We start from the raw sequence: 15379 nt of genomic DNA on the forward strand, positions 1-15379 counted from the left end.
GCAAGAAAAAGGTCCTCCCTTGTGCATCATGTGGCAGGGCTCAGTTTGCATTGCAGCAGGTGGTCAGTGGTTTGCCCTTCTCCACACTCGCATGTCGTGGATTCCACTTTGTGGCCCCATTTCTTGAAGTTGGCTCTGCATCTCGTGGTGCCAGAGAGCAGTCTGTTCAGTGCCTTCCAGGTCGCCCAGTCCTCTGTGTGCCCAGGGGGGAGTCTCTCATCTGGTATCAGCCTTTGGTTGAGGTTCTGGGTTTGAGCCTGCCACTTTTGGACTCTTGCTTGCTGGGGTGTTCCAGCGAGTGTCTCTGTAGATCTTAGAAAACTATGTCTTGATTTAAGTCGCTGATGTGCTGGTTGATACCCAAACAGGGGATGAGCTGGAGATGTCTCTGCCTTGGTCCTTTCACTATTGGCTGCTACTTCCCGGTGGATGTCAGGTGGTGCAATATCGGCTAAGCAGTGTAATTTGTCCAGTGGTGTAGGGCGCAGACACCTCGTGATAATGCGGCATGTCTCATTAAGAGCCACTTCCACTGTTTTAGTGTGGTGGGATGTGTTCCACACTGGGAATGCACACTCAGCAGCAGAGTAGCACAGCGCAAGGGTCTTTTATTTTAATAAACCATAATGACTATTGCTGGTGTGCTATTTGGTGTCCTAAGCAAGGTGGTTCTACTCTGAGGTGTGACACCCTGCCACTTTCCTTTCCGTTCTTCTCCGCCACAGGTCTTCTCCTCCCAGGTGCCCCCCGCCAAGACCTCCACGCCCGAGGACTTCATCCGCATGACCAAAGGCATCACCATGGCCACAGCCAAGGCGGTGGCGGCCGGCAACTCGTGCCGACAAGAGGACGTGATCGCTACCGCCAACCTCAGCCGCCGCGCCATCGCCGACATGCTGCGCTCTTGCAAGGTGGGTGGAAGGGGGCAAAGGGAGTGGAAGGGGGCCAAGCAAGTGAGAGGCAATGCGACAAAGCGGGCACACTTTTGACCCAAAGGCTTCCTTGCCTGGGATGTGGGGTGGAAGATGTTACGGTTTGGCAATGCATGCAGACCAGCAGAAGATTAATTCTTTGTATATTCAATAATAATAATAATAATAATAATAATAATAATAATAATAATAATTTGTGATTTTCTGATACGGAATCCAGCATATAGATCTCATATGCTGTGACATACTGTGCTTTTGTGTCAGTAAAATCAATATAAATAAAAATGTAATGTTCGTTTGTGGGATTAACAGAACTCAAAAACCATTGGGGGAATTGACACCAAATTTGGACACAAGACACCTAACAACCCAATGTATGTCCTTCGCTCATAAAAACACTGTAAAACGCAGCAGAAAGGACTTTAAAAGCCCCCAAAAAACTAAATGATGAAAAGCTAAATGACATTACAGAAAAAAGGGAAGAAAGAGGGAGGGAAGGGGAGAACAAAAAGAAAGAAAGAAAGAAAGAAAGAAAGAAAAGAAAGAGGGAGGGAAAGAAAGAAAGAAAGAAAGAAAGAAAGAAGGAAAGGGAGAAGGAAGCATGGAAGCAAAGAGAGAAGGAAGGAAAGAGATAGAGAAAGGAGAGAAAGAGGGAGGGAAAGAAAGAAGGAAAGGGAGAAGGAAGCATGGAAGAAAAGAGAAGGAAGGAAAGAGGTAGAGAAGGAAGAATGGAGAGAAAGAGGGAGGGGAAGAAAGAAGGAAAGGGAGAAGGAAGCATGGAAGCAAAGAGAGAAGGAAGGAAAGAGGCAGAGAAGGAAGAAAGGAGAGAAAGAGGGAGGGAAAGGAAGAAGGAAGCATGGAAGGAAAGAGAGAAGGAAAGAAAGAGGTAGCTAAGGAAGAAAGGAGAGAAAGAGGGAGGGAAAGAAAAAGGGGGATGGAAGGAAAGTTAGAGAAGGAAGTAAGGAGAGAAAGAAAGAAAAAGGAAAGAAGGAAGGAAAGGGAGTGAAGGAAGGGGGAATATGAGAAAGAGGGAGGGAAGGAAAGAAGGAAAGAGAGAAGGAAGAAAAGAGAGACAGCAGAAGAGAAAGAAAAAGGGGGGAGGTAGGAAAGAGAAAGGAAGAAGAGAAGGAAAGATGGGAAGGAAGGAAGGAAAGAGGGAGTGAAGGAAGAAGGGAAAGGAGAGAAAGAGGGAAGGTGGCGGGTACAGCTAGTAGTAGTAGTAGTAATAATAATAATAACAATAATAAAAGCAGATGGGTAAATCCTCTGGTGAGGTATAACGGTTGAATCAGATACCCACCAGCATGAAAACTACCATTCTGAACATGTTGCACATTGTTTACACCCTATTTTGACATTCTCTTTCTCTTCTCAAGGTAGATTTTGACCCTTTTAAAGGAAAATTATGCACGGATTCTCACCCAGATGCATAACTGCATGACTATGACTCTGATTTTGCAATGGAATCATGTCTGCCTTCCGCAATTGTAATGCTCTCCATAGTTAATACATTCTAATGTTTGTTTCTTATGTGGACAGTGAAGACAACATATATTCTGCCAGGTTTTCAGAAAAAGAAAGGGTGAACCCCTACTTTTATCCCATATTGTCAGAGTAGATGGACCAAAGAAAGCTAGCTCACTTTGGTTGAGAGTGTCTTCACTTTCAGTGTGTGTGTTTGGGGGACGGGTGGTGAGCACACTCACCTTTGTGGGGCTGCTCCTCACTGAGGTCTTGCTCCGCAGGAGGCAGCCTACCATCCGGACGTGAGCGGGGAGGTGCGCCACCGGGCCCTGCGCTTCGGCCAGGAGTGCGCCAGCGGATACCTGGAGCTCTTGGAGCACGTGCTGGTGGTAAGAGCCATCCGTCTCATCCGGTGGGGAGGTGTGGGGCTCGGTCTCGGTGGGGGCTTCCCTTCTTTCCTTCCTTCCTCCTTCCTTACCTCTTCCTTCCTTCTTTCTCTCCTCTTCTGGGCAGCCGGTGAGTACGGCGTGTGCCATGCATGGGAGTGTGTGCCACCTGGCATGGTGTGCCGTGGCCTGCCGTGTGTGCGAGCACGGTGTGGGGCAAAAGGGGCACAAGGAGGAGGGGGACTAGCACAGGATGGGGCCATTGCTGTGGCCGAGCCCGGTATGAGCCCTCAACACAGATCTGAACCCCGAGCACCTTGATACTCTCCTTCTGGCGTGTGCGTTGTGACATAGGGTGCCATGGCGTGCGGGTGCCGTGTTCCCTAGGCAAGGCAGAACTTCTAAGGTCCTGGTATTGGGTGTAGAAATTCCACATGTAGAGGAATACCTGTGTTTACTCAAGTTTAATGCACCATCAAATCTAATGTGGAACTCAATTTTCAAACCTTCTTTTAGTTTTTATTTTTTAATTTTTTAGAGGTTTTTAAAGGTTTTTTTTTTAGTTTTAATTTTTTTAGTTTAGCATTACTTTTTTGAAATCATAACCTTTTAGAAAATGGCTTTTATAGCCTTTTAGAGAAGTGCCAAAAACTTTTAAAGTTTTTTTTTGTTTTTAGGGTTTTTAAAGGTTTTTTTTTTACTTTTTTTAGTTTAGCATGACCTTTTTGAGATCATAACCTTTTTTTAAGGGTTTCTTAGTTTTATAAGTTTTTTTAAAGTTTTTTTATTTTAGCATGACCTTTTTAAGATCATAATCTTTTAGAAAATGGCATTTATAGCCTTTTAGAGAAGTGCCAAAACCTTTTTTTAGTTTTTTTAGTTTTTAAGGTTTTTTAGTTTTTTAGGTTTTAATGTATTGTCGAAGGCTTTCATGGCTGGAATCACTCAGTTTTTGTGGGTTTTTTCGGGCTATATGGCCATGTTCTAGAGGCATTTCTCCTGACGTTTCGCCTGCATCTATGGCAAGCATCCTCAGAGGTGAGGTCTTAAGTGGCTGAGGGGGAAAACGAAGGGGCCTGAGGCTGTTAGGAATTGTGAGAATTGGAGTCCAAAACACCTGGAGGGAAGGCCAAAGTTGGCCCAAAACACCCTTGGGTTGCATTCGTTGCCCAAGTGGACCTCAACCCCTCCTCCTCCCCTCCACCTTTCCCCAAATGGCAGGTCCTCCAGAAGCCGAGCCACGATCTGAAGCAGCAGTTGGCCGCCTACTCCAAGCGGGTGGCCGGATCCGTCACAGAACTCATCCAGGCAGCAGAAGCCATGAAAGGTGGGTTTCAACTGGGGGCTGTTTGGGGGGGGGTAGCCTTCTTTCTCCCTCAAACCAGGGCTTTGGAGGAAAATCAAAAGTGTCATGGGATGATTGCATGGAGAGTAAGTACACGCACAACACCTCTGCTGGGTAGGCATGTGAATTCCTCCTCTCACATCCTTCTCTAGCTGCGTAATAGGACGGACTCCCTCAAAGGCAAGCTGTTAGTTCCGATCCAAAACACTGCAGAGTTTTGGTCACAGTGAACAGAGATTTTATAGCACAGCCTCTGACCTTGTTTAGTATCTCACCACTTGAATAAGCACACCTGAGCTCTGGCTTTCATCCTTTGGAGCTTTATTCTTCAGTCGTTACTATATACAACTATTTACACATCTGCCATTAGTATACAGAGATACTCACAAACATAGCAAGACACTCACACAACAGGGATGATGATGGATTACAGATGCAGAGAGATCATGGCCAGCTATCTAAGATGGCGGAGAGCAAGAGCATGGCCAAGAGGAAGCTTACATGCAAGCCACTCCCATGTCTCCCTCCAGGGAGAAATTCACTGGGCTGTCTCTCTAGGGCTCCTTCCACACAGCTGAATAAAATCCACATTAAACTGGATTATATGGCAGTGTGGACTCAGATAATCCAATTCAAAGCAGATATTGTGGATTGTCTGCCTTGATATTCTGGCTGTGCGGAAGGGCCTTAGGACCACACCTGTGCTTTCTTAACCCTTCAGTGCACTCTTCTGTGAACACATGCACATTAGAATTGTATTTTTCCCATCGTGGTCAACTGTGAATCGCACATATGGGTTATTCCTGCACCTGCGCAGAGTAGCTTCGGAACCTTCTAGCAAAATTATTAAACATTTTTGGTGGTAGCCCCGCCCACTCTCCCCCGAGAGTGCATATAGCCAGTGGGAGGGGCTACAGCCTCCAGTTCTCTTTCTCCGCGCCTTTAGCAGCAGCTTGAGAACCTTCCTCTGACTAGTCCTTAATTGTACTTCATCAGACTGCCTTTTTTTTTCCCTGAGCCTTCTCCTTCCCTGACTTGGACTGGCTGATTTATCCTAAACTCTCTAATCCTGACCCTGGATTAAACTGGATTATATGGCCGTGTGGACTCAGATAATCCTGTTCAAAACAGATATTGTGGATTGTCTGCCTTGATATTCTGGCTGTGTGAAAGGGCCTTAGGACTACATCTGTGCTTTCTTAACCCTTCAATGCACTCTTCTGTGAACACATGCACATTAGAATTGTATTTTTCACCCACACTGGAGCTCCATGCAACGCATTCCTACCTAATACAGCCTCTTTCTACCTGACAAAAGGCTCATAGGGATGGGAATGGCCTGGTAGGCTGTGTGCGGAGCCTAACCTCCTGCTCAACCATTGCAAGCGGCTTTGGTGGGATGGTGTGTGCATGTTTGTGGGGAGTCACACTCTCCCCTCCTCTTCCTCTTCCTCCTCCAGGAACGGAGTGGGTGGACCCCGAAGACCCCACGGTCATTGCAGAGAACGAACTGCTGGGAGCAGCGGCGGCCATTGAGGCTGCGGCCAAGAAGTTGGAGCAGCTGAAGCCCAGGGCCAAGCCCAAGGTGGGTCATGGAGACACACACACACACACCCAATCATTCCCTGGTGGGGATCCATAGCCCCCAGTGCCAGGAGAACGGAGAGGCACCCCATGCATGTGGACACAGGCAGCGGCAGGGCTATCCTGCTCCATAGGTTTGAGCAAGGCAGTTTTCATTGTTATATGTCAGGTATGGGACTCAAAGCAGCCTAACATAATAAAAGCATCATCATCACCATTTAAAATATACATTAGATGGGATCCTAAACATGAAATTCCTTTATCTATATAAATAAAAGTGTAATATCATTTGTGGGATTAACATAACTCAAAAACCACCAAATGTGGACACAATACACCCATCAGGCCAACGAGTGACCATCACTCATAAAAACATTGAAAAACACACACTCTTGGACTACAGCTCCCAGCATCCCCTAGACCAGGCTCTTTAAGAGAGGAGTGTAGCGAAATTGCTACTCTATGTTAAATTTTTGGTGTATAGCTCTATGTTTACATATGGCAGATAGGGAAGAATAGGCACAGACAGGGTAGCAACAGCAGAGATAGGATTCATTTGCATATGGAAGCTAATTGGTCATATGCAGATTAGCGTAGGCCCAGGATTTGAAAAGGTTGCTGGCCAAAATGACAGTTGGAGAGAGAGCAGAGCTAAACATTCCAAAGGGGCGGAGCCAAGGTTTAAAAATAGGCAGTTAGAGAGACAAAAGAATTAGTTAGGAATTGCTGTTTGTGAAGGTAGTTAGGAATTGCGGTTTGTGAGAGACAGGAGCTTCTGTGAGAGAAAAGAGTTAGGAACTCCTGTTAGAAATAAGCAGTTATGAAGATGTGTTAAAGACTTCTGATATATAGAAGCAGTTAGTTAAATAGAGCTCAAGTTTTAGGAACATAAAGAAAGCCAGTGGTGCTTTAGTCAGAATATAATTTCAGTCAAGAGTATGTTAAGCAAGTAACCTGTTTGTGAATGTGAAACATTGAAAGTCTATTTCAGAAAAGTAAACCAAGTATATTACACTGACTGTAAGCCTCAAGATTGCAACAAAATGCAAATGTAACCACAAGCATTGGAGCCAGAAGTTATAAATAAACTGTGTTACTTTGTTATACAGAAGTGTGTTTCAGTGCCTGTACAAAGATTAAATAGCACACAGAAAGCCTCAGCTAATATAATAGAAGAAACTGAATCATTATAAGAGTAAAGAGGTTCTCTTAAAAAAAGTAATAGTCTCTCTCCCTCGCTACAAGGAGGATCCAAGTGCGCTGCTTCCAAGATGCAAGCTTTCTTCTCCTTGGATTTCTTTGAGAGCATCCCAATCCTGGCATATTTCCTATTTCCTATCCATGGACTCCCAGGGATAGGAAATCCCTGGAACTCCCAGCAATCCTCCAGATAGATAAAATAGATAGAGGTAGGTAGGTAGGTAGAGAGATTGATCAGGAGGACTGATGGGAGTTGCAGTCCAAGAATAGGTAGAGAAGGAAAACAGGAGAGAAAGAAAAATGGAAAGATAAAGGGAGGGGAAGGAAGGGAAGAGGAAGAGAAAGAAAGAAAGAGAGAAGGAAAGGAAAAGGAAAGAAGGAAGGAGAGAAAGAAAGAAGGAGAGAAAGAGGAAGGTGGGCCACAGCAACGCATGGCAGGTACAGCTAGTTTTTCATATGGACTACATACACATTGGCTGAATATAAGCTTATACAACATTTTTTAATAATTTTGTGTATGAAACATTTTGTTTTGTGTCCAGAAAAAGCGAAGCTATCGTTATTTCCGTCCCCAAAGTGGACAATGTCTTTGCAGGTGCATGGGTCATTCATGGGTCAGCTTTTGCGAGCTTCATTTGATCACAGGCCAGTGGGATTATAAATGACATAATTAAGGATATAAATATCTTTTTTACACAATGGAGGCAAAAGTTTGGTCCCAACTCCCATCTGATATTTCAGAAATCAAGACCAACCGTTTCCATAGCTTGTTGTCTTGTGTACACCATTAGGAACGCTTTCTGTATATTACAAGCAAATCCAGAAGTGCTCTACTTGGCTTGAGTGTGCCATGTATTTTAAAACACTCTACTTTTATACTGTCCGGTTACACACACACATATGTGATCTGACAGTATAAAAGTAGATCTCTCTCTGGGTCAGTGCGCACGGTATATTCTGTTGTCATATTTTGGATTTCTGCCCCCCAATGACAGCAAGCGGACGAGAGCCTGAACTTTGAGGAGCAGATCCTGGAGGCGGCCAAGTCCATCGCGGCGGCAACCAGCGCCTTGGTCAAGGCGGCATCGGCGGCCCAGAGGGAGCTGGTGGCCCAAGGGAAGGTCAGTCTGTGTGTGTCTATGTATTGGAGAGGGGGTGGGTTCACCTGTGTTAGGGGCGGGGCTTTCTCCTCCTCCTCCTGGAAGTACCTGGGACTCACCTGCCCCTTCCATTCCTCCCTCCATTTCTTCCCAGGTGGGTGCCATTCCGGCCAACGCTCTGGACGACGGTCAGTGGTCCCAAGGCCTCATTTCAGCGGTGAGTGTTCCATATTTGAACCAGTATTTATATAATTTTGCTTTTTACCCATCCTTTTGGAAAGGCGTGACCTTTTGGGGAAAGGATGACCTTTGAGATCATAACCTTTTGGAAAACCAGAATCTCCACAGCCTTTTGGAAGCGTGACCTTTGGGAGATTAATTGGCATTCACGGCCATTTGCAAAATCATCACCCTTTTGAAAAGTCTGATCTTCCTGAGAAGAGTTAAAAACTTGCTTGAGTGAATCATCTCCTTAGTGGTAAATATCCTAGCATCCATGCAAGGCAATTGGGTTTCTCAGTTGTTAGACTGATATCCCTGGTTATCTCTCTGAACTGTCAGGAACAAAGATATGCCAATGCACAAAATATATAGCAGAGCATTGTTTCTTTCAGTGCCCAAAAACATCTGCTCTCCCATAAAATATATTTGGTTTTAAATCAGGCTCTCAAGAGACAAAAATAAGTAGTATTTGTTAAAAATAATGTTTACTTACAAATTTCAGTGCTTATCATTTGGAAGTTTACACAGTAAGTTCTCTAAGGCATTCTGTGGCAGTCTCTTCTCTGCCTTATGTCTAATGCATAACTAGCATTGGCTGTACAACACTATACACAACACAACACTGACTTCGGAAATGGAGTCTCAGTCTGAATAGTCCCAGATCTGGTCACGTGGTCTGCGGTCCCTCCCACAAACTCAAACAACATAAAGTTAAGAGAAAACTGCATGCATACCAATGCTCACATATCCAATATAGTAAGCAATGGTATAGGGCGCTCGACTAATACACCCACCCCTGTGTATTTTCTGCAGATTAAACTATTGTATTTTAAATCTCCTTTTTTCTAGTTTCGGATTGGGATTTTTTTTTTGTCATGTCAGGAGCGACTTGAGAAACTGCAAGTCGCTTCTGGTGTGAGAGAATTGGCCATCTGCAAGGACGTTGCCCAGGGGATGCCAGGATGTTTTGATCTGATTGGGATGGAGACTAGAAATAACTAACATTGACTACACATTACTGTGCACAACACAACACTGACTTCTAAAATAGAGTCTCAGTCTGAATAGTCCCAGATGTGATCCCATGGTCTGCACTCCCTTTGGGCAAAGGGCCTCAACAACCTGATATTTTAATTTTTTTTTAATTTTGTGATCCAGACCTCTAGAGAGGCACATGGCAGCAACAGGAGCTGCCATGTGCATTGGGGTCCCCAGCCCCCCTTTTGGCCTCTCCCCCTCCTCACGCTCTCTTTCTCCCCCGCAATCAAGGCCCGGATGGTGGCCGCGGCCACGAACAACCTGTGCGAGGCGGCCAACGCAGCAGTGCAGGGCCATGCCAGCGAGGAGAAGCTCATCTCTTCGGCCAAGCAAGTGGCGGCCTCCACGGCTCAGCTGCTGGTGGCCTGCAAGGTCAAGGCCGACCAGGACTCCGAAGCCATGCGGCGCCTGCAGGTGGGCCCAGGGACGGAGGGAGGGGTCGCCTGGGGGGGGAACATATTGGGGTGTCTTATGCATAACTAACATTGACAGTACAACACTATACACAACACAACACTGACTTCTAAAATGGAGTCTCAGTCTGAATAGTCCCAGATCTGGTCACGTAGTCTGTGGTCCCTCCCACAAACTCAAACAACATAGAGTTAAGAGAAAACTGCATACCAATGCACACATTGGTGGCAGAGGGCTGTGGAGCCTGTGCTGTATGTCTCTGTGTGTATATGTATGTGCACACGTGTGTTTGTGTGAGCCTGTGGTAGGAAATGAGAGAAAAGGTGCTCTGCTAAGATATCAAAAAGGTCTTTGTAGAAATCCCATGGAACGACAATGTCGCGGGGGAAAGTAAACACACAAAACAGCTAAGTAAATAAATTCTCTCATATGAGACGTAACTCTCCTCAAGGCAAGCAATTAGCTCTGATCCAGAACACTGCAGAGTCCTTATCACAGTTAGCAGAGATTTATGGCACAGCTGCTGACCCTGTTTTCAGCTCACCGCTTTAATAAGCACACTTGAGCTCTGGCTTTCATCCTAACTCCTGAGGATGATGATGATGATTAATGTGAACTTGGGGGTACATATTGGGGCATCTCTAAGAGGGCAGAGGCTGTGGAGCCTGTGCTGTATATGTATGTGCGTGTGTGTGAGCCTGTGGTAGGAAATGAGAGAGAAGGAGCTCTGGTAAGATATTAAAAGGGTCTTTGTAGAAATCCCATGGAACAACACTGTCGCGGGGGGAAGTAAACACACAAAACACCTCTGCTAAGTGAATAAATTCTCTCATATGAGAAGTAACTCTCCTCAAATCAAGCAATTAGCTTTGATCCAAAACACTGCAGAGTCCTTATCCCAGTTAGCAGAGATTTATAGCACGCTGCTGACCCGGTTTTCAGCTCACCGCTTTAATAAGCACACTTGGGTTCTGGCTTTCATCCCAACTCCTGATGATGATGATGATGATGATGATGATGATGATGATGATAATGATAATTAATGTGAACTTGGGGGTACATATTGGGGCATCTCTAAGAGGTCAGAGGCAGTGGAGCCTGTGCTGTATGTCTGTGTGTGTATATGTATGTGTGTGTGTATGAGCCTGTGATAGGAAATGAGAGGGAAGGTGCTCTGGTAAAATATTAAAAGGGTCTTTGTGGAAATCCACAAAGACCCTTTTATCCATTGTGGGACGACAATGTCACGGGGGTAAGTAAACACACAAAACACCTCTGCTAAGTGAATAAATTCTCTCGCATCCTCCTCGAACTGCACATGAGACATAACTGTCCTCAAGGCAAGCAATTAGCTCTAATCCAAAACACTGCAGAGTCCTTATCCCAGTTAGCAGAGATTTATGGCACAGCTGCTGACCTTGTTTTCAGCTCACAGTTTTAAAAAGCACACTTGAGCTCTGGCTTTCACCCTAACTCCTGATGATGATGATAATGATAATAATAATAATGATAATGATAATAATAATAATAATGTGAGTCCCCATTGGAGTTGAGAATATAATTGTTTATAACCCACTTTTTCTCTCTACAAGGGGACTCAAAGTGGGAGGAGATGACCTCTTTATGCCAAGAGGAAGCCAAACACCTTGAGCCACATAAATCTAAGAAGCAGAGGGGCTTTCTGGGGGGACCCTGGTATCGGTGGCCCCTCCACTTATCCATTGTGCTGAGACTCTACCTCCTCTGTCCATTAGTCAATCCTTCCTTCCATCCTTTCAGTTGGTCCAGTGGGCGGCAGCCAGGTTGTTAACTGCTGCTCCTTACAGGGAGAGGTCAACCCTCCTGTTTAAGGAGCTCCACTGGCTGCCGTTCATTTTCTGGGCCCAATTCAAGGTGCAGGTGCTTACCTACAAAGCCCTAAACGGTTTGGGACCCATCTACCTGTGTGACCGCATTTCCATATATGAACCCACGCATTCCCTCCATTCATCTGGAGAAGCCCTGCTTTCAATCCCACCTGCATTGCAAGCGCGATTGGTGGGAACGAGGGACGGGGCCTTCTTGGTGGTGGCCCCACGACTCTGGAACTCACTCCCAAAGGACATCAGGCATGCCCCAACGCTGACAGTCTTTAGAAGGAGCTTGAAAACATGGATGTTCCAGGGTGCCTTCCCAGAATAAGGAATCCCAAGCAATATGTCCCAAATGCACTTTACGAGAGAGTTAGGTTTGTCTGCACGCCCACCAATCCCTAAAATATCCATCCTATTTCACTTTGACATGCCCAGCATTTTTAAAATTTTTATTATTATTATTATTATTATTATTAATGTAATAATTATTTTAATCATTACATTTGGCCCTGCCACAGGTTTTTAAATGCGTCGTGATATTATTGTTATTGTTTTGCTTTGTTTATGAGTTTTTACTGTTGTATTGTTGTCGTTGTGTTTTATTGTTGTTGTATTTGGGCTCGGCCTCTTGTAAGCCGCACCGAGACCTGCGGGAGGTGGTAGCGGGGTATAAATAAAGGTTTATTATTATTATTATTATTATTATTATTATTTCTTCCTTCCTTCCTCTGAGTCAGTGTTTCTTAACCTGGGGGTCGGGACCCCTGGGGGGGGTCGTGAGGGGGTCTCCGATGCAGTATTTTCTGTTGGTCATTGGGCTTTTGTGTGGGAAGTTTGGCCCAATTCTACAGGTGATGGGGTTCAGAATGCTCTTTGATTGTAGGTGAACTATAAATCCCAGCAACTACAACTCCCAAACATCAAGCTCTCTTTTCCCCTAACTCCACCAGTGTTCACTTTTGGGCATATTGAGTATTTGTGCCAAGTTCGGTCCATATCCATCATTGTTTGAGTCCACAGTGCTCTCTGGATGTAGGTGAACTACAACTCCAAAACTCAAGGACGATTTATTTATTTATTCATTTATTTCGCGTATTTCTACCCCGCCCTTCTCAACCCCCGAGGGGGGACTCAGGGCAGCTTGCAAAAGGCACAATTCGATGCCTACACAATAGTACAAAAATCGTATATAAACAGCAATTAAAACAGTTATAGCAGTTAAAACAATCAATTATATATCACAGTCAATAAGGTCAATCTCATGCTCAATGTTCGCCAGCTCAGATGCCCAGCAATCCCTTCTAGTATTTTCTGTTGGTCATGGAAGTTCTGTGTGCCAAGTTGGTTTAATTCCATTGTTGGTAGAGTTCTGAATGCGTATGGGGTATTTGTGCCAAATGTGAATGAAAATACATCCTGCATATTGGATATTTACAATTCATAACAGTAGCAAAATTACAGTTACGAAGTAGCAATTAAAATATTTTTATGTACGTGTGAAAAAGATCTTGGAGTCCTCGTGGACAACAAGTTAAACATGAGCCAACAATGTGATGTGGCGGCAAAAAAAGCCAATGGGATTTTGGCCTGCATCAAGAGGAGCATAGTGTCTAGATCTAAGGAAGTCATGCTCCCCATGCTCTATTCCGCTTTGGTTAGACCACACCTGGAATACTGTGTCCAATTCTGGGCACCACAATTCAAGAGAGATATTGACTCTAAGCTGGAATGTGTCCAGAGGAGAGCGACCAAAATGATCATGGGTCTGGAGAACAAGCCCTATGAGGAGCGGCTTAGGGAACTGGGCATGTTTAGCCTGAAGAAGAGAAGGCTGAGAGGAGATATGATAACCATGTATAAATATGTGAGAGGAAGCCACAGGGAGGAGGGAGCAAGCTTGTTTTCTGCTTCCTTGGAGACTAGGACGCGGAACAATGGCTTCAAACTACAAGAGAGGAGATTCCATCTGAACATTAGGAAGAACTTCCTGACTGTGAGAGCCGTTCAGCAGTGGAACTCTCTGCCCCAGAGTGTGGTGGAGGCTCCTTCTTTGGAAGCTTTGAAGCAGAGGCTGGATGGCCATCTGTCAGGGGTGATTTGAATGCAATATTCCTGCTTCTTGGCAGGGGGTTGGAATGGATGGCCCATGAGGTCTCTTCCAACTCTTTGATTCTATGATTCTATGATTCTATGATTCTATGTTTGGGGGGTCACCACAACATGAGGAACTGTATTAAGGGGTCACGGCATTAGGAAGGTTGAGAAACACTGCTCTGAGTCCTCTCTCTTTCACTTTTTTTGGTGAGCAGGCGGCCGGCAACGCCGTGAAGCGAGCGTCCGACAACCTGGTGAAGGCGGCTCAGAAGGCGGCCGCTTTCCAGGACCACGAGAACGAGACGGTGGTGGTGAAGGAGAAGATGGTGGGCGGCATCGCGCAGGTGAGTACCAGTTCAGGACCACAACAACCTCCTTGGCATTCGGTGGAAAGGAGTCATAGAGTTGGGTGTCGTCCGCATAAATTTGACACCAAACTCCAAAACTTCAAGCGGTTTCATGGGGGACGGAAGTGACTAAACGCCTTTCCCGCCTGCCATTCCCAGATCATTGCCGCGCAGGAGGAGATGCTGCGCAAGGAGCGGGAGCTGGAGGAGGCGCGCAAGAAGCTGGCCATGATCCGGCAGCAGCAGTACAAGTTCCTGCCTTCGGAGCTGCGGGACGAAGGGCAGAACTGAGGGGGGGGGCACACCGCCCACCCACCCCCTCTTTCCCTGTCACCGCTGCCTGCCTGCCCCCCCTATTTAAGGATGCCACCCGCCCGAGCCAGGAGGGCAGGCGCACAGAGCGCCCCACGGACTGCTCCTCCTGCTGCCCCACATCCAAGGCTTGCTTGTTGTACAAGCCCCAAAGACACCCCCCCCCCCCACTACGCCCCGTCCAAAGGGGTCGTGTGAGTCCGGACTGCCTTTTTTTGGAGGGGATCCAAGCCCTTCCCCCTCCCCTCTTTGCCTTTTCTTTCCAGAATATTCCATGTGCCTTTTTTGGGGTGGGGGGGGGGGTCCTCTCCGAATCGTGCAATGGGAGGGGCTGCCTCTCTCTCTCTCCCTCCCTCACCCACCCACCCATTTTGACAATGGTTTTGCCTTAATCCAAGGGGAGCTTGGGGAGGGGGGGAGAGGATGGAAGCATGTCTTCTGTGCCCCCCTCCCCATACGTGTGCTCCCCTTTCTGCCGCCGGTGCTGCTGCTCTTTCTTCCCAAGTGCCTCTGCTGCTTTCCCAAGTGCCCCCCCCCTTCCTTTCCGGCCTGCCTCACTCACCCCTTTGCTGCAAATGCCCCCCCCCCCCATCTCTCTCCCCATCTCATCTCACCACGCTTTGCGGCCCCTTTCCAAGACCCTCACCCGCTGAGGCTTCTCACCTTTTGTAATTTTGATACTACAGTTAAGCTGCCTCTCAAAAGCTCTTTTTTTTTGTCGGGGAACCAGGGAGGAGGGAAGAGAGGGTTGAGGATGATGGTGATGATGATGATGTGGACAATGAGGATGATGAGGATGATGAGGGAGGGGAGGTCGGCACAGAAGTGCGCGAGGGTAATGGTTGCCGAGGAAGGCTTTGCTTGAATAAACGGGTTTCCCTGCAGAAACATCTCTGTGCTTGTGGTGGACGCAGAATAATAATAATAATAATAATAATAATAATAATAATAATAATACTCTATTTATACCCCGCTACCATCTCCCAAGGGACTCGGTGCGGCTTACATGAGGCCGAGCCCACAATACAACAATACAAGCAATAACAACAACAATACAAGCAATTTATTTATTTATTTACTGCATTTGT

General features: G+C 46.2%; 1 protein-coding gene across 2 annotated transcripts in view; it reads left to right on the top strand.

Moving 5' to 3' along the window:
• TLN1 (talin 1) overlaps nt 1-15179 on the top strand; it is a 136082-nt gene extending 120903 nt beyond the window's left edge. For both annotated transcript variants that reach the window (XM_067464710.1, XM_067464711.1), the window contains 9 exons: nt 726-911; nt 2678-2785; nt 4004-4109; nt 5588-5712; nt 7907-8032; nt 8166-8228; nt 9503-9685; nt 13848-13976; nt 14139-15179. In XM_067464710.1, the coding sequence (XP_067320811.1) occupies nt 726-911; nt 2678-2785; nt 4004-4109; nt 5588-5712; nt 7907-8032; nt 8166-8228; nt 9503-9685; nt 13848-13976; nt 14139-14270 (1158 nt within the window). In that variant the 3' untranslated portion in view covers nt 14271-15179. The remainder of the gene's footprint in view (nt 1-725; nt 912-2677; nt 2786-4003; nt 4110-5587; nt 5713-7906; nt 8033-8165; nt 8229-9502; nt 9686-13847; nt 13977-14138) is intronic.
• Nucleotides 15180-15379: the final 200 nt, after the last annotated feature.

Source organism: Anolis sagrei, chromosome 2 (genome assembly GCF_037176765.1).
Source record: "Anolis sagrei isolate rAnoSag1 chromosome 2, rAnoSag1.mat, whole genome shotgun sequence".
In the NCBI taxonomy this organism is placed as follows: Eukaryota; Metazoa; Chordata; class Lepidosauria; order Squamata; family Dactyloidae; genus Anolis; species Anolis sagrei.